Genomic DNA, 23,561 nt, shown 5'->3' on the forward strand with positions numbered 1-23,561 from the left:
TTTACATTTATAATAAAAACAATTAGTTTTACTTAAGAGTGATTTTTTTGACTCAAGTGAGACTTAAGTCCATCTTTATGGCCTGGTTTCATAGACAGGGTTTAGCCTAAGCCAGGATTAGCCCTTAGTTCAGTTAGGGCATTTATGTACTTTTGTAAACGTTCACTAGAAAAAAAAACATTACTGGTGTGCATCTTGAGACAAAACAATGACACTGACACATTTTAAGATATGTCAGTGCAAGTTACTTTCAGTTAAAACAGCTCAAACATACACATTTTAGTCTAGGACTAGCTTAAGCCTTGTCTGTGAAACCAGGGGTTTATGTAATTTCATAATTACGTCTATTGTCTTTGAGACATGGTTAAGGTGTACTGCCGAATGTACTGACAAGCATTTATGGTAAACTAAAAAATACTTTAATGTCATTTGTATTGAAACGTGTATGTCACGCATTTAAATATATTTGTAATTACACATTTGTAATGATAAGGTTGCAATTTAGAACATTTAAAATATAATAACCTTAAATGTAATATCAAACTACAGTTCAAATTACATTACATATGCTTTAGTATGCGAGTCAAGACATCCAAATAAGTGTTCTTTTAAAGCACGACAAAAGACGATTACAACATAATGATTTAAAGTAACACTTTTAATTTGGCATTATTATTTAGTGCACTTTTTATTACTTATTATAGTATCTCCAAGTAGTTTTTTTATAAATATAATAAGATTTGAAGTACACTGTAAGTGTACATTCAAGCACACTTCCTTTTCACAAGGGTAGCGCTTAACAAACAAACAAAATATTAATATTAATGAATTAGGTTTCCCGAACACTCCTCCCTTCTGCTATTTGTCAGAAAAACAGAAATAGTTCCACCCCAAACATTTTTGAGCAAATGTTACTTAATAAACAGAATGACAATGTTTGCAGATTTGTGTGTCTGCTCTTTAAAAGTACCTAGTTGCTCCTGATTATTAAAATAAAATAAAATGGACACATCTGTGTATTCACAAAACCAAATAACCAGAACAAGATAAAGATCAGTGAGATGGAGTACTACCAAAACATGACAGAAAAAACAAACTGTGTAATATTTAAAAAAATATTTTTTTATATATATATATATATAAATAAAGAAATCTACTGGATCATAATTAACGTAGCATAATGGCTATTCTACAAAGCATGACATTAATTTGGAACAATCTGAGAATAAGTTGTGTTTTACCTGTAGGCGCCATTCCTCCAGCTTAATAATGGTCAGGATATGCAGCAAACAGAGAGAAAAATATAAAAGACAAAAATTAGAGAATTGTACAGCATAATATTTGGCAATTTCAGCTGCAGAGATGCCAGGCAAACACTATTACCTAGCATGAAATCACACCATCAATATATTACACTTCATTTCTTTATCACAAAAGCAACAAATACTTGAAATTAAAGCATTGTGACCTGTGAAAGAAAGAGCTTTGGCTGAAATCCTATTTGGCAGAAGGCATTAATTCCAGACTTGGCAACACATCACACCTAGAGTGGCGAAGGCATCTGAGCGGAGGTCTCTGTGACTAATCACATGGGAACTAAACTGAGAATAGGGCTGGAGTCTCCCTTGAGTTTATTTTGATTTAAAAGCCTTAAACCTGTCAGCATGCCCCAGCAGCTGTATCAAAATTAAACCGTGTCCTTGCATTGTAAATGCTACATTTTCAAAGCAAGAAAAGGCGAGAGGTGTAGATCAATCTGAAACAACTACTGAGATGGCAGTCCTGTTACCAGTAGGCCAAATTCAAACAAAAGCAAAATGCAACCAACAGGCTTAAAACACTAGAAAATAAGAAACATTAGGGTGCAAGGCACAAAAGCATCCACAGAAATTAAGGCACATAAGGGAATTCGAGCAAAGCATATCAATCAAAAGAGGCAGCAGTGGATGGAGCAGAAGGTCCATACCGCTCGGCACTTCCACAACAGGCATGGGCTGATCTTCATTCTCTTCTGATCTTGAATCTTGTGGGCCCTCTATAAAACATTATTTGAACAGCTTTACACACAAAGCTACCAAAGGAAGTCCAGGTTTTCTTGTGAAAGTGAAGCAGCTGTTAACATCATAAAAGCGAACCAGAAATAAAAGGTTTAGTTCCACAGCTCAGTTACAGTGAGACTTTAATTGAGCTCTGAAGGGTTCTGCTGAAAGCAAATAACTGGTTGATTACCTGGATGATTAACATTAACACTATGACGCAACATAAATTATAAAGGAAATAAAAGGTAATACGGTTTTGAAACTCTTACTGCATTCCAAAGGCTGCATTCAAAGGACAAATGCGTCACAGCGGCGCAACAAAAGCTGTTTCTGAATATTTAACTTAGCAAAGTTAGTAAGAGGCATTTCATTACATTAATGAAAATAAATAAATAAAAAGGGCAAACTTAAAGGGAAAAGGACAAAGTACATTTCAAAGCATCTTTATTAGAAGTGCCGCAATGCATACCACATTGCTTCTCCTCAGAAGAGGAGGTTCCTTCAGCTTTACTGAGCTCAACATCCACCTGTTCTTCTGAAAATTCTTCTGTGAGAGAACGTTGGTTAAAAAACACATCAGACAAAAATATTGTTATAGTTGTTTGGGACAATATCAATATTTATAAAGACATGTTTAAAATGCATTATTGTTTTGCATTAATAATGCATTATCAGTTTTAATGCATTATGGATATTGGTAAAACCTCATTCTATACATCTCAACTATATATATATATATTATATATATATATATATATATATATATAGCAAAGAATAATTACGTTCTTCAAATGCAAGACACTAATGTCACATTCTGTGGAACAGCAACCATTTTATTGCATTTTATTGCATATTGCTCCTTCTATACATCTCAGCTATTAATGTCACATATCACATATCCTGGAGCAATCAGTCACACTGTGCTGTGTTCCTCAGTGCAATTTTAACAGAATTTCCCTAGCTACAAACTGGATCCCTGAACTTAGCTAGTGGAAAAAAAATAATTCAACAATGTTTGTTTTAAGAACACATGTAAAGTTAAAAAGACACCGCTAATTTTACTGTTAAATAAAATATAAAGAGAGAAACAGATGGCAGCTGAATGCACTGGCAACGCATAAAAGCAACAACCTGCAGTGCTGGAAAGTAACTACTTATTGATCTAACAAGAAACAAACATTGTGCAAAAGATCTAAAAGGAATATCTGAAAGGATATTTTACATCGTTTTCAAAAACGTTGGTACTCAAACAGTATAAATGCTAAATCTTTGAGTGCAATAGACACTGAGGCACATGCACCTCCTCAAAACTCAGCTTTACTGAACTTTACTCTTTCAATCCATTGTGTTTTTGTTCTTGTAATCATACTGTTATTGTATATAATGTGCATACACCATATAGGATAAGACTGGTGAAAACATTGGTTTGAGCATCCGTGACATTCAGAAACAATCTGATGACAATTTCCTATTGGTAACAATAATTTATTTTAAATAAATGTGCAATACTATGAATTCCACAACAACAAGTATAACATGTCAATGAGTTTTAAAGCATCATTAAATTGTTATACCCTATAGTTTATTTTGAGCAGTATACTATAGGGCTTTTCCTTTCAGGAAAATTACCAGCAAATTTCCCTTTAGAGTTCAGGTGTAAACAGGACCTTTTCATAAATACAGGCAATTTTCCTGAATGAGAAGTTTTCATGTTATTTATAAATTACCGTTTTCATGCTATGTGTGAACAAAGCATAAGATTACCATTACAAGCACGCATGAGGTCTGTACACTCTGATGAGCAAAGTCTGGTTTGGGCCAATCATCAGTTCTGACAGAGGTGACGTGATTTGTCCACGCTGTTTAGATTAAGGATAAGGTTCAAATGTGTTTGGGTCAATGACGTGACGGATCATTTTTTTTGTCCAAAGGCCTTAATAACAATAAAAAAAACAAAACAAAACAAAGATATGACATCCAAAGTATGTAAGGTAGTACAACTAGATCTCTTTTATTGAATCCAAAAGGCTTTAATTACATTTTGCTACATATAAAGGTATTTTAAAGATATTGAAGTGTCAAAAGGTCATTCGGTTTAACCGTCCAAAGGCCAATACAGCCATTTCATTTGTGATTAAACTATCTTAAAATGTAATAAATGTATATATTTTTATTCTGGCATGATTTTATAACATCATATATCAACATAGTGCAAAATGGTATTAAAATTATGTGTAGAAGTTGTTGCTTTGTTATGAGAAAGAATATCCAGAAAAATTAATTTCATTAGGAGTAACCAATATAAAGGGAACATTTTGGATAAAGTCATGTGGTCAATATCATGTGACATTCAGACACCTGCAAAGGACCACATGGTCATGAAGCAAAGTAACTAACTCTCTTTTAACTATTTGAAAAATTCATGTTTTCCTGAAACATCAGATCATTCGGTACAACCACTATAAATCATGGAAAATGTAATATTTTAAAAACTTGTACTAAATATAAAAGGTTTGATTGTCCTTTTGCTAGCTAGCTAAATATCAACATGTTAGCATTGTTTGAAAATATTGTCATGCGGTATAACCAAAAGAGTCAAACCGAATGACTTTTTTAGTGACAAACTTTGTCCATCTTGTAAAAAATGACAAAAGCAGTGTTAATTGATTATAAAAACCACATAATCTCATTGTTACCACCTAATAAAATCTCAAAATGAATTATATCTCCATTATGTCTTTTTTACACTTTTAAAAACCTTATTCGTCAATGACCAGTTTTTGTGTTCTGCTGTGCTGTTTTTTGAATGTTTTTTTATGTAAACATGCACTAGATGGACATCTTTCCATTTATTTTGCTGTGGCTCTAAAGTTGGATACTATTATGCGGCACTTTGTGCTTTCAAACGCAAAAATGTGTTTCTCTGCCCCTAACGCCTGTCACTCCGAAGTCAAAAAATGTTACCAAATAGTGAAACTGAAGCACTTCTCCTCTTCCAGGTGGAGGAAAATAGCTCAGAATTTAAAGATAATTTCCGATGATTGACATCAGAGTTTATTGATATTTTAGTGTTGATGTGTGAACAGTATCTTAATGGTAAAACGTTAAGGTTTTTCTTGTGTGAACAGCAGAAGGTCACTTCAGTTTTACGAGTGTGAAGGCATGTGTTTACGCGTTTACTTACAAGTGCGAGTCTCGAAATGTCCTGTTCACACAGCAACTTACAGTAAGCATCTCGGATACTGTCTGCATGAATGTGCAACAGAAGTCAAGACCGTATTCTTATCAGTTTTAACAGGATGAGTCCAATCGAGCCAAGAGTTCATCCATGAAATCTTCATTAACCGATAGCAGTGTTCATATCAGGGTGGAGAGCGGAGCATTTGAGTCACGTGTAGCACACAAAACTGACGGGAACAGCTCCTTTGAAGAAATGGATCTAAAGCCCTTATGTCTTGGTCGATGCAAGTTAACGAAACCACATATCAAAACCGGGAGGTCTGAGTTTGTTATAGAATGCAGTTGTCACTCCCGTAAATAACTGAACTGAACGGAACCATATTAACGACTCAAATACAGGACTGACAATCGTATTTTTCGGCTGTGTGGCCAGATTTTACATGTGTGAAAGCGGCTAATGTTTAATTCTGTGCTTCAAGAGCCACTAATGCACTAGTTTTACTATCTATAACATACTCACTCTCTGCTGTGCCATTGCAGTATGTGCCATTTATTTGTGGAAGATGCTCTGAGTATTGTTTCCTCCTTGTGTGGGCCATTACAGGAAGAGCAAAAGGGGAGAAAGTGTGCACTAGTGAAGGCTGTAAACTAGGGAAATATAAGCTACGCACTAAAGAATGCAGGGGGTCGCAGAGAAAAAAGAGAGAGCGTTATGGTCCCGTTTAGGGCATGTGAATACATACAACACAACAGAAGACTCTGTGGCAAGCTGGCATCTTTACAAAAGACTGTCAGTCAATACCACGACTGTGTTTGTCCTTCCCCTCCTTACACATGCTTGGAGTTCAACAATTGGCAGTGGCTTTAAACAAGCAACTACATTTAGAAAACTCTGTGTTTTCTAAAAGCCGGATTTTCCCAGGGCTATCATGCAACATCCTTCATTTAAAGGGATGGTTCACCCAAAAATGAAAATTCTGTCATAATTTACTCACCCTCATGTCGTTCCAAACCCATAAGACTTTCATTCATCTTCGGAACACAAATGAAGATATTTTTAATAAAAACGGAGCGATTTCTGTCCCTCCAATAAAAAGTCTATTGAAGATGCTTCATAAAGAGATTGTAAAAGAAATCCATATGAATTGAGTTTTCTGAAGATACAAGATTGGTTTATAAGATAAAGAGATTTAATGTAGGCTTTTATTAACATATAAACATTGATCAGCGAATGTACATAGAGCACTCAAATTTGGTCACGGATGCTCAACCATGCTTGCTTGGCGCGTGAGATCCAATGAGATTCATTCTCGCATGTTATGCAGCACATTTGAGCGTCCGCAAGAATGAGGTTTGTACTTCAAATGAGTACAGTTGAGCTTCTGTCTACCATATTTAAGTGCTCTTTGTATGTTTGCTGATCAATGTTTAAAATTCTTGTCTTTTTCTGTGAAGGCCAAGTATGGTAACCCATAACTGGAATTTGTCCTCTGCATTTAACCCATCCAAGTTAGTGCACACACATTAGGAGTAGTGAGTAGTGAACATACACACACACCTGGAGCAGTGGGCAGCCATTTTGTTGTGGTGCCCGGGAGCGATTGGGGGTTTGGTGCCTTGCTCAAGGGCACCTCAGTCATTTCCTGCTGGTATTGAGAATCGAACCCCGCAACCTTCGGGTTACCAGTCTGACTCTCTAACCATTAGGCCTGCCAAATTTATGTGAATAAAAGCCTAAATAAATCTGTTCCACTCAATTTATATGGATATTATTTTATGATCTCTTCATGAGCCGTCAGAGTTTTGGGTGAATAGACTTTCAATAGAGGGACAGAAATCTCTCAGATTTCATTAAAAATATCTTCATTTGTATTTCGAAGAAGAATGAAAGTCTTTTTTGGTTTGGAACAACAAGACAGTGAGTAACTGATGACTAGCGTTGGGAACCGAGAACCGTGCAAGATTTCTAAGTTTCGGTTCCGAAAACGGTTCTGGTGTGATGGGTGGGTGAAGTGCGGGGAGTGTATCCTTTAATAGAGACATCTCACATCATAAATATTATAGCAATGAATGCACTGAAAAGCCCTCGCGCTACTCATATACGTCAGATTTCAATGCAGAGAGAGAGAGAGAGAGAGAGAGGTGCCCAAAGCTGCACGATTAATCTTTAAAAGATCGCATTCTTGATTTCATCACCCAAATGATCTAATTCCTAAATGACAACGATTCTCCCGTGTATATTAAACCTTTGACAAAAATAAAATCGCGACATTCAAATCTGCGTTCGTGCTGCCGTTGATCTAAAGAGAGTTGTCATGTGTAGATATAAACAGCTTCACAAACAATCTTTTCAAACGCACAGTATCATTATTTCTGTGTGACAAATGGGCCTATTCCAATTATAACAGAAGTATACAAAAGTTTATTATTCAGATAGAATAAATTACCTTCTGAAAGTAACTGGACTTCAAATAACGACTGTATCGATTGCATTGTTACGCCACTAGGTGGCAACAAATTTACTGTTAAAAATGTGTCAATCACTGAATCATTCTTTCAGAAACAAGTCTTTATGAATCCAACTTACAAAAATATTCTGTTTCACCTGTCTGGATCTTACATGTGTGTTCAAGCATCTTATCTAATTTGTAGTAACACTTTACAATAAGGTTCATTTATGAACTAACCATGAATGATACATTTGTTACTGTATTTATTAATCTTTGTTAAAGTTAATAAAAATACAGCCGTTCATAGTTTGTTCATGTTACTTCATAGTGCATTAACTAATGTTAACAAATACAACTTTTGATTTTAATAATGTATTAGTAAATGTTGAAATTAACATTAACAAAGATTAATAAATGCTGTAGAAATGCAGTTCATTATTAGTTCATGTTAATGTAGTTTACTTATGAACCTTATTGTAAAGTGTTAGTGAATTTGAAATTAGCATTCTGTTCAATTCATTTTACAAGAATAATTAAACACAAAAAGGTCTGTTTGAGTCGAGTATTGTGCATTTTTCCCTTACTACTATTTTTTATTAGTTGTTTAATTATTCTAATGGAACCAGAACCGGAACCGGAATCGTTAGGCAGAACCGGAATCGGAACCGGAAAATTTCTCACGATTCCCAACCCTACTGATGACACAATACCTTTAAGAATCTAGAATCTAGTTGACTAGTTTAGATTACACTATATGCTAGAATGACTGTAGTGATCACACTGAAATATGGCAGATGGGCAAAGTTTCATTGGATTAATTCAGTTACTGACAAATGTTTATTTCTTTTGGTAGAACTGTGAATGACAGGGTTTCAGACTTGCTCAACGTCCATCGATTGTGTCTTCACATGCATTTAAACACTGTCTCCTTACATTTTCTGTAACCTAACTGAGAACCAATTTCATTACTGTGTGCTTTTCAAAAAGCCTCAATGGTCTGTAAACAAAAAGCACAAAACCTCACACACATGCGGAAGAAAGCAGGGTGTGTGAAGGCGTTGAATTAGTACCAGAGAGCATCCTGAGAAGAGCGTGACCCACATGCCTGGATTACAACACGACGCAGCTGCAAAGCCTGGATTGAGGGCCCAGTCAAGCATAGCCTTGTGGTTTATGTAAAGGAATTAATACACAAAGCTGTATAAAAGAGTTGCAGCCACTGCGGCCATATTCATCATCTGAAGCAACACTAAAATATGTGTAAAGATCATACAATGTCTTTGATCATTTAATCTCCCTCATTTGATACGTTTATTTGCCCATGACATGTTAGCGGTCATGCTAATTGATATGCATGCAGTATCACAGTGAATTCATGTGCTAATGAAGTCATTAATATAATCTCATTATTTAGTAGGCACATGTGCAAATCTTTCTCTGCTGTATAATACAGAACCACACTGTCTGTTAATATCTTCCCCTGGCAGCCAAGATATATTTCATTTTGTCTGTGATAACATTTGCCCTTGCAGTATTTAATAGTGTGCACTACATATAAATAGATATTATGTATGAATGATTGTAATTATATCTTCATTTTTATTGGCTTCATTTTTAAGTGTCTTTTATACAAACAAGCTTTACTCAAGCTTTACTCACCCTCAAGCCATCCTAGGTGTGCATGACTTTCTTTTTTCTGATGAACACAAACTGAAAAATATTAATAAATATCCTGATGCATCCTGAGCTTTATAATGGCAGTAAGTGTTACCAAACGAGTATGGGCTGAAGAAAATGTCTCCATCCACATCCATCCATCATAAATGTACTCCACACGGCTCCGGGGGTTAATAAAGGCCTTCTGAAGCGAAGCGCTGCATTTGTGTAAAAATTTAACAAGTTATAAAGTAAAATATCGAGCTTCCGCCACACCGTCTTCCGTATTCTACTTACGAAGAAAGTGTAAAACTCTCGCAGTTCAAAAAGCTTACGCTATGTCCTACGCCTTTCCTATTCAACTTACGGAAAAGTGTAATTTTCTTCGTAACTTGAATATGGAAGGCGGTCTGATGGAAGCTAGATATTTTACTTAATTACTTGTTAAATATGGAAATGTTTTTACACAAACGCATTGTTTCACTTCAGAAGGCCTTTATTAACCCCTCCGGAGCCATGTGGAGTACATGTTTATGATAGATGGATGAGGATGGAGACACTTTCTTCAGCTCATACTCGTTTGGTAACGCTTACTGCCATTATAAAGCTCGGATGCGTCAGGATATTTATTAATATTTCTCTGATTGTGTTCATCAGAAAGAAGAAAGTCATATACACCTAGGATGGCTTGAGGGTGAGTAAAGCTTGGGCAAATTTTCATTTGACAGTGAACTAACTTGATCTCTTAAGGCTGAACAAAAACAACAACTGTTTGCATAAATCTCAAATCTTTTTGAGTTATGATAACTTCTAATAAAATTATGTTTAAACAAACAAACTACATTGAGTTGGAGGAACTTGCAGCATAAAATTAAGATGTTCCAACTAATTTTAGCATAATTGAGAGGTGGTCCTGAAACCAATTAATCTTATACTATTTCAATTCCGAATAACAGCAAATTCATATGCTAAATATTGCAGAGTTTATACTATAACAATAATATAACAGGTCTTTTTATTAAAAAACACATAAAGTAACACTTAATTTCAAAATGAACTCTCCTTATCGATTTCTATGCAAAGCATGCTGGGAACTGTAAATGCCCAATTCTCAAAGTTATCAAGACAATTTCATCTAGATAATATTTCCTTTGTAAAAAATAATCAACAGAGCAATTTCAGTTTTCAAATTGCACACAATATTACATTGATGTAATGTAAAACTCATCAACATAACTCATCAAAAAAGGTCCCCTGAATTTCTTTTTAGACTGTAGATCATATTCCATTTCAGTATGTCCTTCGAGAACAATTAAACTTGTCCCTCAACTATATTTAAATGTTTCATGAGAACACACACACCCTGTTCACACTGCAGAGCTTGTTTAATAGTTATGACTAATCAGGTAATCAGTAGCCTATGTGTGTATTTATATTGACTGGCTGTGACACAATGAACCTGTTTTCCCACAGAAGCAAGCTCACCTTTCATTGGACAGTCCCCTGCTTTCAGCCCCACCGCTATTCCATTCTCCTTATGGAACTGGTTGCCATGGTGATGATCATTGATGGTCATTCCAGAAAGGGAGGTTGCCATGGTATCGCCAGAGTTGTAGTGAGCTGTGTGGCTATTGTGCGAGGAGTTCAAGAAATCGTGCTGCTGGTCCATAGCAAGTCCAAATGTGGATACTGGGTGGAGAGGGGAGGGTAAAGGTAAGAGAGAAAGGATAGAGTAAGAAGGGTATAAAAAGCAGAAAGGGAAAAAAGAAAGAATAAGTTAGTGGTTGTACAAGAGCAAAGCAGTTAAAAATGCTTTTGCCAGGCACTGATTGTTTGGCTCCGATTCCTTGCAGCAAAAATGGGTTTTTAGTGCTGGCAGAAGAAAAAAAAGGTTAAAATCCACCTAAAAAGTCCACAATCCATTAGCAAAAACCTCCAAAACAGCTCTCAGTTCAATGAGTCAACGGTAGTGGCGTCCTCCACTAACTTTGAAGGACAACGTGGGTTGAATCAATAACCAATCGTCAGGATCCGTCCCTTCCGCTGGCTTCACACAGAGCTGTCACAAGCTCAATGTAAACAGAGCCAGAGTGCCGGTGTGAACCTGGATATTTATACTGCCAAACATGCAGGACTAGCTTAAGGTTACTGCCATGTGGCTTAAAATAGTGCAGTCAAGCCAACGTGTCCCTATGCACCTCCTGCAAGCCTTTCTGTAGCCACTTTATTTAAACCATTGTAACGCACAATAACAGTGCATTTGCAAAAGTGCTTTAGTATGTTCTTATTTGCAAGATAAAAGAATCATTAACAATCAAAATCATCTATTGTGAAATGATAGAAAACACCAAAGACTGCAACAGTTGTTTCTGCCCGGGACACTCCCGCTCAAGAGCATTGAGTTGTTAAAGATGTTAATTATTTTGTAATACTATAATATACTATAATCACTAACACTGAAAGTCCATCTGATTAGTGATACATATTCAGTTAGCTACCCAGCCCAAAGAAGATTATACATGTTGGATATTTCACAGCTGTCCTCATGCAATTCAACCAACATACACAAACACAGACGCATTACACAGCGCCCAGCCCTGCAGACATCCTGACAGCTCATGCTGATGTGTACACTTGTAACACAGTGTGTTTTCATATATTATATAACCTATCAGTTGGAAGGTAATGACTTTCAACATGATATATATATGTGTGTTATATATTATATGTATTTCAACATGTATATATATATACTCAGCAAAAAAAGAGAAACGTCCTCCCACTTTCAGCTTTCCAGCATATTTCTTGTGTGTAAATATTTGTATGAACATAAAAAGATTCAACAAATGAGACATAAACGGAACTACATTTGATGAACAGAAATGGGATAATGAATTCCTTAACAGAACGGGGGTCAATAGCAAAAGTTTTTTTTATGGAACAAATTAGTTAGCCTATATGACAGAGACTATATACATTTAAAAGAGACTATAATATACTATATATTATATAATCAGGGATCCAGACAGATTTGAGAGCATTGGCACACAACCACTGATTTGGTGGAGCTGGGCAGGGAGTGGGGGTTTAATCATATTCTTATTGTTTTGCATATATAAGTGCAGGAAATGTGACAGTTAAGCATTGACTTGAATTGAGATGTAGATAAAATTAACTTTTACTGACATCAGTAAAATGCAAAAACCTAATTTTTATAGGAAAATGTAAATATTCTACTCTTATTAAATGTACCATACTGAACTGACAGCTTCACTAAATATAAAAGGAGTGCTCTTTACATACTTTCTGTGTAATTCGGTGACAATTTGAAGAAAAGTTTTTGTTTTTCATGAGACTTTGTGACTTTTCCTACTTTTCCACATATACAGTGCTCAGCGTAAATGAGTACACCCCCTTTGAAAAGTAACATTTTAAACAATATCTCGATGAACAAAAACAATTTCCAAAATGTTGACAAGACTAAGTTTATTATAACATCTGTTTAACTTATAACATGAAAGTAAGGTTAATAATATAACTTAGAGAACTAAATTTTCGGTTTTACTCAAATTAGGGTGATGCAAAAATGAGTACACCCCACAACAAAAACTACTACATCTAGTAGTTTGTATGGCCTCCATGATTTTTAATGACAGCACCAAGTCTTCTAGGCATGGAATCAACAAGTTGGCGACATTTTGCAACATCTATCTTTGTCCGTTCTTCAAGAATGACCTCTTTTAGAGACTGGATGCTGGATGGAGAGTGATGCTCAACAGTGGCCTTAGACGTGTGTTTAGGATCATTGTCATGTTGGAAAAGTGCACGAAGACCAAGGGCACGGAGTGATGGTAGCATCTTCTCTTTCAGTATAGAGCAGTACATCTGTGAATACATGATGCCATCAATGAAATGCAGCTCCCCGACACCAACAGCACTCATGCAGCCCCACATAAGGACACTGCCACCACCATGTTTCACTGTAGGCACCATGCATTTTTCTTTGTATTCCTCACCTTTGCGACACCATACAATTTTGAAGCCAACAGTTCCAAAAACATTTATCTTGGTCTCATCACTCCAGAGTACAGAGTCCCAGTAGTCTTAATCTTTGTCAGCATGGGCCCTGGCAAACTCTAGGTGGGCTTTTTTGTGCCTGGGCTTTAGGAAAGGCTTCTTTCCTGGACGGCACCCATGCATGCCATTCCTCTGCAGTGTACGCCGTATTGTGTCACAGGAAATAGTCACCCCAGTTTGGCTTTCTACTTCTTTAGATAACTGCAGTAAACTTGCATGTCGATTTTCTTCGACGCTTCTCATCAGAAGACGCTCCTGTCGAGGTGTTAACTTCCGTGGACGACCTGAACATCTCTGTGAGATGGTTGCAGTTCCATCTTTTTTAAATTTTTGTACTACTTTTGCTACAGTATTCTGACTGATAATAAAGCTTTGCTGATCTTCTTGTAGCCTTCACCTTTCTGGTGTAAAGAAATGATTTTCCTTCTCAGGTCTTGTGACATTTCTCTTCCATGTGGTGCCATTGCTGACAGCATGAAATGGGAAGGTGTTTTAACACCTTTTTATAGTCATCTGTCTGCTGGACACCTGTGTAATGAATAATTAGACTCACCTGTGGTTGAATTCTTGTTATATTAGACATTTGTAGTCTAAAATTTAGCTTTGCTCCAGAGACTTTCAGTGGGGTGTACTCATTTTTGCATCACCCTAATTTGAGTAAAACTGAAAAATGTGTAATCTAAGTTATATAATTAACCTTACTTTCATGTTATAAGTTAAACAGATGTTATATAAAACTTAGTCTTGTCAACATTTTGGAAATTGTTTTTGTTCATCGAGATATTGTTTAAAATGTTACTTTTCAAAGGGGGTGTACTCATTTACGCTGAGCACTGTATTAGGGAGTGGCCAATAATTGCTCCTCTGCCGCCATCAACTGGTTATAGGCCTACTGGTAATATCGTGTCTTGAAGTGTTCCTTCATCTTTAAACTTTTAGTTTTACAAATCATCACATTAAAAATAACATTAAAATTGGATCATATTTAGAGATTTGAAGTGGTGGAGAAAGTGTGAAGCACTTTAAAAAGTCCTGAAAAGTGCTTGAATTTCACTCCCAAAAATTTGTATGAACCCTGAAATGAATAATGTAAAAACATTTGACTATTTTTGCGACTATGGTTACAGTTAGCGTTACTCACTAGAGAGCCTTATATAACTTGTTTATTCAAGGCACAATATTTCTCCTGGTTTCCACGTCAGCGCTGTTTGATCTGATACCTGTAGTTTATAACAGAGAATACTTCGCCGAATTTAAATGCTTCCCACTAGATCTCGCTGCGATGTTATTAATTCTGCAGCAAATTCAATGTTTTCTCATTAGATCTTCCAGCGTTCAGTAGTAACAGTGTCGCATGATCTAGATTGGTGCGCGAGAACCTTCTCACGCTAGGTTTCACTCATAGGTCCACTCTTCGCAGCTCAAATGAGTAGCGCGGTTTTGTTTCGTTTGCCGTTTGACGTTTCCCATATGCATTATGTGCAACAGAAATGGCAGCTCTCATCAGTTGAGCAACCTTTAACAAAATTTAGTCGCACTGTCAGGAAAAAAAAGTCACAAAATGCAACCATTTGGTCACAGTCTGGAGACCTGTATAGTATAAATGAGAATATATACAGTGGGGTCCAAAAGTCTGCGACCACTACTTAAAATACTTCACTTTTACATTTACAACAAGGTAAAGCCCATTAAAGAGTTTTCACATTACTAACCCTTTATAAAATCCAGGTAAAGGCCAGCTGTAGGTTATGTCATATTTCACCCCAAAGGTTTACAGTAGCTGCGTTTCCATTACCCTTCAAATTGCGCAAATTGAAAATGCGAATTGAAAATACACCCACTGGAAACACGCCATTTTCGCAAAAATGTTTTTACGCTCGCATGAGATTGTTTTTTAAGCAATTCGAAAAAGGAATATTTCGCAAAACTGCAATGGAAACAGTTTCTTTACATTTACACGTCACCTGTACAGGTGCTTAACTCGTTCAAAAATGAAAATTCTGTCATCATTTACTCACCCTCATGTCATTCCAAACCCATAAGAGTACAGCTTATTCTTGGAACATAAGACATTTTTATGACATTTTTAATATTCTCTCATAATTGTCCATCCATTGAAAGTCCACACAACCAAAGTTTTCATGCTTCAAAAAGTACAAAAGACATCATAAAAGTTTATATGAAATAAAGCGGTTTAATCAAAGTCTTCTGTAGAGACGCAATATATTTATATGATGAACATTTAATTTAGGCTTTTATTCATGTTGATCAATTTGTTAAACAGAAGCTCAACCGTGTTTACTTGACATGCGAGAAAGTAAATGATACATACATTTCATTCCTGGGTGAACTACTCCTTTTGCCTTTATTTAGATAGTATAGTTGGTGAGAGGACAGGGTTGGGAAAGGACCACAGGCTGTGACTTGAACTCGTTTCGCCCGAAGCACAACGCTACATGTCAGAGCGCTGCCCACGCGGCCATCGGCTTCAACCACTTTAAATATTTATGCTTCTCGTACAGTCGCAGAAAAAAAGTTTCAAGCATTGCTTTTCTAGTTGTTACTGCATTACTAGTTTCATCATCTGAGGTAAAGAGTTAAAAATGTTGAACAGTGATAGCAAACACATTCATTGGAGTAATGAGGAGCATATTATAGATGCTCTACATGATGCAGAGAGGGAAGAAATGAGCCTAAGACTGCTGTAGAGCATTAGCAGCACCTTTATGGCCCCGTTTACACCTGGCATTAAGATGCGTTTTGGTCGATCGGATCACAAGTGGATGAGGGAGACACATACCCGTTTACACCTGTTGTTTTAATCTCTAGTCTCTTTTGTCCACTTTTAACTACTTCTGTCCTGATTTCTTCGAGGCAAGGGTTTATGGACAGGTAAATGTATGGGTCTTTCAGATACTTCAATTTAATGGACAAAATAAGCTTGCACAATTTACATATGAATACACCTGGAGACGATGGAAAAACATTGAGAGCAGCAGCTTTAGTTTTTGCTCTGGTAGCCGCAAGACCACGGGGAACGCTGTGAGTGTGTGTTAGAAATCAGGAATGGTTAGAGAACATTGTGCTTGGTATGTTTTTCATCTTCAAACCAAACTTGGGTCTTCAGCTGATAAAGTTTAAATCCCGTCTGGCTAGCACGCTTCCTATAATGTTTACGCATGTGGCTGTTCGAACGCATTCAACTACGTAAGCGTTTACACTATGAAAGCAATCCAGTCTCATGCATTTTTGACTACCTCCGGAAGTGGTCGAAAGTGGACAAGCTCAAAACATTTTAGAACCCATTTACACCTTATTTAGCGTCGTGCACTTGTACTTGTACCATCTTAATACCATGTGTAAACAAGGCCTATGCCACAGCAAGCAGTACACACAGCTATTGATGTATCCCATTAGCATTTATTGAATACTTTCCCTGTTAGATCAACAAACTGCACTTCTCTTTGATCTTCTTATGAGTTTTTCTGCTACGCGTAGTCTACTGAAATCCACAGTCACAACAAAATCCTGTCTGGATTCTCCATGGCACTGTATTGGGCAGTGGGAAAAATCTCACCTGTTTTATGTGCATCTGGCACACAAAACTGTCTGGAGCACAGTATTTGCACAAAGATTCAGGAACTTTGCTCTCTCACTTTTTCTCAAAGCTTTATGTACACTGGGAATGTGATGACTGCTCAACATTTGTTTCCCTTTACCTAATATATATCTTCAAAAATGGAACAAATTAATTCTACAGTATAACAAAAGAGATGGTGGGATCCACAAGTCTGTTGCACTTTTCTAATATATATATATATATATATATATATATATATATATATATATATATATATATATATATATATATATGTAAATATATATAAATAAATCATGATCATGTGATCCCATTTAATTTATAAAGACCATCTGTCACATTGATCATGTGAACTACTTTGTACAAATTTGCTTATTTGATTAGTAACCTAAAGAGTGCAGAATCTGAATCTGTTTATTATTTATTTTATGGCATAACTTTCCAAATTTAAATTAAATTTTGAATCCCTGATTTTCAATGTGGTCTCAGACCTTTAGACCCCACTGTATATCCAATGACCTTTCCATAGTATGAGCTGAAAAACCTTTTAAACATGTCCTGACTCCACTTAGCGAGAAATGTATGTGTACCAGAACACCACATGCCTCCAAAAGCCATTGAAGAGCCTGTCTAACCAAGCACTAACGTCTGTTGTTTTTTGTGTAGTGGTGCCTTGTTGGGAGTGTTAAAGCATAAAAGTCATGCACAGTTGGCTCTCTAATGTGTGTGTGTGTGTGTGTGTGTGTGTGTGTGTGTATTCAGGGAACGAGAATTATGAACTTGGCACGATCATGGCCCTTTTGCAAACCCACATAAACAGCGGTATTGCAAGGGTGTGTGTGATTAGAGAAAGCACAAGATCAACATAGATGTTTACACAGCACCTGGGATACTATGCAAAGACATATTTGCCACAGGGTACACATATAAAACCATCAGATGTGTCAGTAACTGAACAAAGACATTCAGTTTGGATTCCTGTATTCAAAGGTGAGGTGAGGGTTAACGCGGATAGTTGCCTGGACACAAGATCAGATCGCAGTTGTCTTTCCGTCATTATTGCCTCTGAGTTACTAACGGAAAGCATGTGGTAAGAGTCAAGAGTTGCGTCCGAAATCACATACTATAGTATGTATTTGGTTTGAGACTTACTTCACTACTCTAGTCTTACTACTATTCTATATAGTATGAATGTGTGTGGTATGAATAAAATTCGTACATACTACATCCACCATATTGTCAATTTGTCAGTGTCATGTGACCTATACGGCATCAGTTCCGTCGCTTCACTGCCACTAACAGATCCTCTCCTGTTGCTTCATGGGATAGTGACTGCGCACTTCAGAATCGCTTCGGAAGTAGTAGGTCATCCGGGGACTTTTTGAATACTATGAATTTGGTCATACTAATTGGTTCACATACTGTTTTTATATGTACTACTATATAGTATAGAAGTAGGCATATTTTGACTCAGGGAGATTCTTCTTCAATTTACTATCAACTTTCACATTTTTTAAATCATATATACTGTGTTATAAATAAAGTGTACAATACACTGTACAATATTCAGTAATAGTAAATGAAACAATATTCATTAAAGTAACCATTTAATGAATATTGTTTCATTTACTATTACTGAATATAGCAAACAATATAGCAAACAACTTTAAAACGTTTATGTGGATTAAAGGGTTAGTTCACCCAAAAATGAAAATTCTGTCATTTATTACTCACCCTCATGTCGTTCCACACCCATAAGACCGTCGTTCATCTTCGGAATAAAAATTAAGATATTTTTGATGAAATCCGATGGCTCAGTGAGGCCTCTATTGCCAGCAAGATAATTAACACTTTCAGATGCCTAGAAAGCTACTAAAGAAATATTTAAAACAGTTCATGTGACTACAGTGGTTCAACCTTAATGTTATGAAGCAACGAGAATACTTTTTGTCTGCCAAAAAAACAAAATGACGACTTTATTCAACAATATCTAGTGATGGGTGATTTCAAAACACTGCTTCGAAGCTTTACGAATCTTTTGTTTCGAATCAGTGGTTCGGAGCGTGTATCAAACTGCCAAAGTCACGTGATTTCAGTAAACGAGGCTTCGTTACGTCATAAGTGATTTGAAATTTTAATGGTTCACCACTGGGGGGCGTGAACTTTGGCAGTTTGATATACGCTCCGAATCACTGATTCAAAACAAAGATTTGTAAAGCTCCGAAGCCTTATGAAGCAGTGTTTTGAAATCGCCCATCACTATATATTGTTGAATAAAGTTGTTATTTTGTTTTTTTGGTGCACAAAAAGTATCCTTGTCACTTTATAACATTAAGGTTGAACCACTGTAGTCACATGAACTGTTTTAAATATGTCTTTAGTAGCTTTCTGGGCATCTGAAAGTGTTAATTATCTTGCTGGCAATACAGGCCTCACTGAGCCATCGGATTTTATCAAAAATACCTTAATTTGTGTTCCGAAGATGAACGAAGGTCTTACGGGTGTGGAATGACATGAGGGTGAGTAATTAATGACAGAATTTGCATTTTTGGGTGAACTAACCCTTTAATCCACATTAAACGTTTCAAAGTAGTTTGCTATATTGTTGTCACATGACATCATCAAATGGCATGTGAATGGTGTCCATCATTATGGAAATAAAAGATATTGTTTTGTTATCTATTCAATTGTTACACAAAACTAAATACATAGTGCACACTATACACTGTGCATTTATGCACTCAACTGTGTAGTGTATGAATTTTACAAGGTTATTTTGTCATTCAACATTGCCGTCTGTTAGCCCCTCCCCCTCTTGCATATAGTGCAGAGTATACATACTATGCTTAGCGGTATGTTAGTATGCTAAACGTATAGGCCTGGTCTTACATAAAATCAACTAAATTTATATCTTTGTTTTGATAATGCGTTGCTTCTTTCTCCAATACACAAATAATTAGAATGACACTGAAGCTGAAGTTTAAACATGACAGTCGAGATGATTCAGAGTGCAAACTAGACTGTATGCTACAAATAGATGCAGTTGAATGCTTCCTTGTACACATCACATACACTTCCCCTTTCATTGAATGCTGTGAAACTGATAGTTCAAATAGACGTGGGAGCATTTGATTCTTCCCATGGAGTGTCAAGACGTCTTATGAAACAAAGCTCCCACTGTTCCACTGAAAGGATGTCAACAAACTTCTGGAATTTTTATGCTGTTCTTGTCAGTCTGTGTCGTGTTTGTAGTTTTGTGGGACAGTTCAATAGTCTTCGCTTTTAACACCAAGAAATCTAGAAAACATTAGAAATTGTAATGTACTTGCAGATTGCAAAAACATACATATACAGAGGCAAGGACGTATCCAAGCTGTAATCGTCCTTTTATTTAAAGGAATTAAATAATTAGAGGATTTAAATGGATTTAAGGGAATAAAGAAAAATAAGGAAGAACAGTTAAAGAACAAGACTAAACTTTTCTGTAAATTAATCAATTTAAACTAATTTCTTTATTTTAAAATATGCACACATTCACTCTTATTCATCAGAGTATTAAATGTGACCCTGTACCACAACACCAGTCATAAGTCGCACGGGTATATTTGTAGCAATAGCCAACAATACATTGTATGGGTCAAAATTATCGATTTTTCTTTTATGCCAAAAATCATTAGGATATTAAGTAAAGATCATGTTCCATGAAGATATTTTGTAAATTTCCTACCATAAATATATCAAAAATGTATTTTTGTGAGTGGATATGCATTGCTAAGGATTTCATTTGGTGATTTTCTCAATATTTTGATTTTTTGCACCCTCAGATTCCAGATTTTCAAATAGTTGCATTTCGGCCAAATATTGTCCTATCCTAACAAACTATACATCAATTGAAAGCTTATTTATTTCAGCTTTCAGATGATGTAAATCTCAGTTTCAACCCTTATGACTGATTTTGTGGTCCAGGGTCACAAATATTAAATGTTTAGCTACTTACATCTTAACTCGCACTCTTTCGCAGTTAAAAAATGAAGCGCTGTGCTGGAATTCAGGCTCAGTATGTGTAAACAGTAAAGCACAACTTCTTTGATTTGATTGGCCATCTCGATCATTTTGACACTGACAAATGCTGTTAAAAGGATAGTTCACCCAAAAATGAAAATTCTGTCATCATTTACTCACCCTCATGTTGTTCCAAACCTATAAGAGTTTCTTCCTTCTATTAAACACAAACAAAGATATTTTAAAGAATGTTGGTAACCAGACAGTTGACGGTAGCCATTGACTTCCATAGTATTTTTTTTTCCTACTATGGAAGTCAATGGCTACTGTCAACTGTTTGATTACCAACATTCTTTAATATCTTCTTTTCTGTTCAACAGAAGAAAGAAACTCATACAAGTTTGGAACAACACGAGGGTGAGCAAGTAACGACAGAATTTTCATTTTTGGGTGAACTATCCCTTTAAGGCCCGTTCAAGATAACTATATTAGCGTCCACACCAGCGGACTATTTCGTTCTTGGCTGTGTTTCCTAAAAGCTTTGGAAGTCTAAGTAGATCTTTGAACCACTGCCATCAATGGCCTCTATGATCAACTTGGTTCATGATGCTTTTGAGAAACACAGCCCTGTTTACCCTAGTAAAAAAGTTATATATTTAAAATATATTTATGTCATACTAAATACACTTCTATTAACATATTTACTGATGTATCACTTTAGACTTACTGATATAAAAATTACAATTAAACTTTATTTGGAGTACTACTTGTGCACAATGCTAGGCCTAAAATGTGTTTTAATGTCACTATTGATGAGAATTGTATGATATTTAAATAATAATAGTCTTTAAACGCAAGATATTTAAAGTGTACCTAAAGTATACTTGCAATAGTTCCACTTTAGCACATTCAAGTATACTAAGTATATCTTTAGTTAGACTTCGCTATAGCAATTCAGCCTAAAAATGTAGATTTTAAAATTTTTGGTCATCCTAACAAGCAGAGCAGCATCACAACAACTCGGCCATTTCTAATTATTGTCTATGGTGGTTATGGATTTGGCCGTTCACTGAGGTCTTTTAGGCTGACAATCTACACAGCATCTTGAAAAAAAAAATTGTGTGTGTATACCAGCTCACCAGGTATTATTTGTTATGTAACCAGGCAAATCTGTAATCAGTAGACCTGACCATGTCAAAAACTGCTTGGTTGGAATTAGCAATAAATCCACGGATGGCACCAGGAAAAGTCAGAGTGTATCTCCTTAGGGTTTAATGCTTGTTTATCTGGCACCAAACCGAAAAGCGCTGCTCTCCACTGGCATGCACTGGGTTTGTGATTTAGAATAGCCGAATGTCTGTGATGCTCTCATCACGGTTGAATACCCTTGCATCCGTGACCTAAATTTGCTCAGCATTGCTATGAAGCGCAGTTACTCTGCTCTCATGTTCTCTCATTGCTTTCAATCCCCACCTCCTTTCGGGCAGGGCCAGTTATGTTCTAATTCAGACACAGTCCCATAACATAACAGGCCCATCACAAAAATGACTCTCATTTATGAAATCAACTAGATTAAGAGTGCATAAGACCCTGCCAGTCTATGTAGAGCCTGATATTGGATTAGATGACAAGAATACAGACTGTAAATCTGATGCCAGAAAATGTATTCTGAGTGCTGTGATGACATAAGCAAATTCTATTATCCCACAAGCATGAGAAATAATTCTTATGACGAGTCACTCCCTTATGAGCAGGGTGTAGAATGGTTACACTGTACTGTGGTGGAAAGACAAATATGAATTTCAGAAAATTATGTACTGTATGTTAAATATGTTATTTGTTATTATTGCAACATACACGAATCAAGTAAAAATATATATTTATTTTGCAAAAAAAAAAAATATATATATATATATATATAAGTATATATTTATTTATTAATATAGGCTATATTTATATTTAATAATATAAATAAGAGACAAAAGTCTGAGGCTACATTAAAAATGTCAAACTGGAAATAAATGTAAACTTTTAAACCATATTATTGCACAGCTGTATAAAATTGTAAACTCTATCCGCATAAATACAGTATACTCGCGTAAAGCGATATATATTATATAGCAAATCTTAACTGCTCTAATCTGTTAAATCATGCTGCTTTAAAACAATGTGTATTTAACTTAAAATTTTAGTTATTAAATTTAACTTGACCTAATTTTCTTTTTAATAGATTTCTAAATTCAAAAAAACAAAGCACTTATAAAAAAAATATATATATATATATAAATTGCGACTTTTTATCTCAGAATTCTGACTTTTTTTCTCACAATTGCGAGTTATAAAGTCACAATTCTGAGATATAAACTCGCAATTGTGAGAAAAAAAGTCAGAATTCTGAGGTAAAAAGTCGCAATTACCGTTTTTTTTTTTTTTATTTAGTGGCGGAAACGGGCTTCCATACCTCATTGATCAGAGTTTATGCACTTCAGTTTTTGAGTGAAAAAAAAAAGCAGTATATGTAGTAAATATAAATACAAAACCTGTCCTAATTGAAAGAAA

The 23,561-nt window shown here is 35.7% G+C and overlaps 1 protein-coding gene across 16 annotated transcripts in view; it reads right to left on the reverse strand.

Moving 5' to 3' along the window:
• mapta (microtubule-associated protein tau a) overlaps window positions 1-23,561 on the reverse strand; it is a 46,937-nt gene that overhangs the window by 18,946 nt on the left and 4,430 nt on the right. For 11 of the 16 annotated variants that reach the window (XM_051913710.1, XM_051913704.1, XM_051913709.1 and 8 more), the window contains exons 2-5: window positions 10,811-11,014; window positions 2,509-2,586; window positions 1,967-2,035; window positions 1,242-1,262 (exon numbers count right to left, since the gene is read on the reverse strand). In XM_051913710.1, the coding sequence (XP_051769670.1) occupies window positions 1,242-1,262; window positions 1,967-2,035; window positions 2,509-2,586; window positions 10,811-11,014 (372 nt within the window). The remainder of the gene's footprint in view (window positions 1-1,241; window positions 1,263-1,966; window positions 2,036-2,508; window positions 2,587-10,810; window positions 11,015-23,561) is intronic. The other 5 variants (XM_051913711.1, XM_051913700.1, XM_051913712.1 and 2 more) reach the window with 3 other exon arrangements.

This window comes from Ctenopharyngodon idella, chromosome 12 (genome assembly GCF_019924925.1).
Source record: "Ctenopharyngodon idella isolate HZGC_01 chromosome 12, HZGC01, whole genome shotgun sequence".
In the NCBI taxonomy this organism is placed as follows: domain Eukaryota; kingdom Metazoa; phylum Chordata; class Actinopteri; order Cypriniformes; family Xenocyprididae; genus Ctenopharyngodon; species Ctenopharyngodon idella.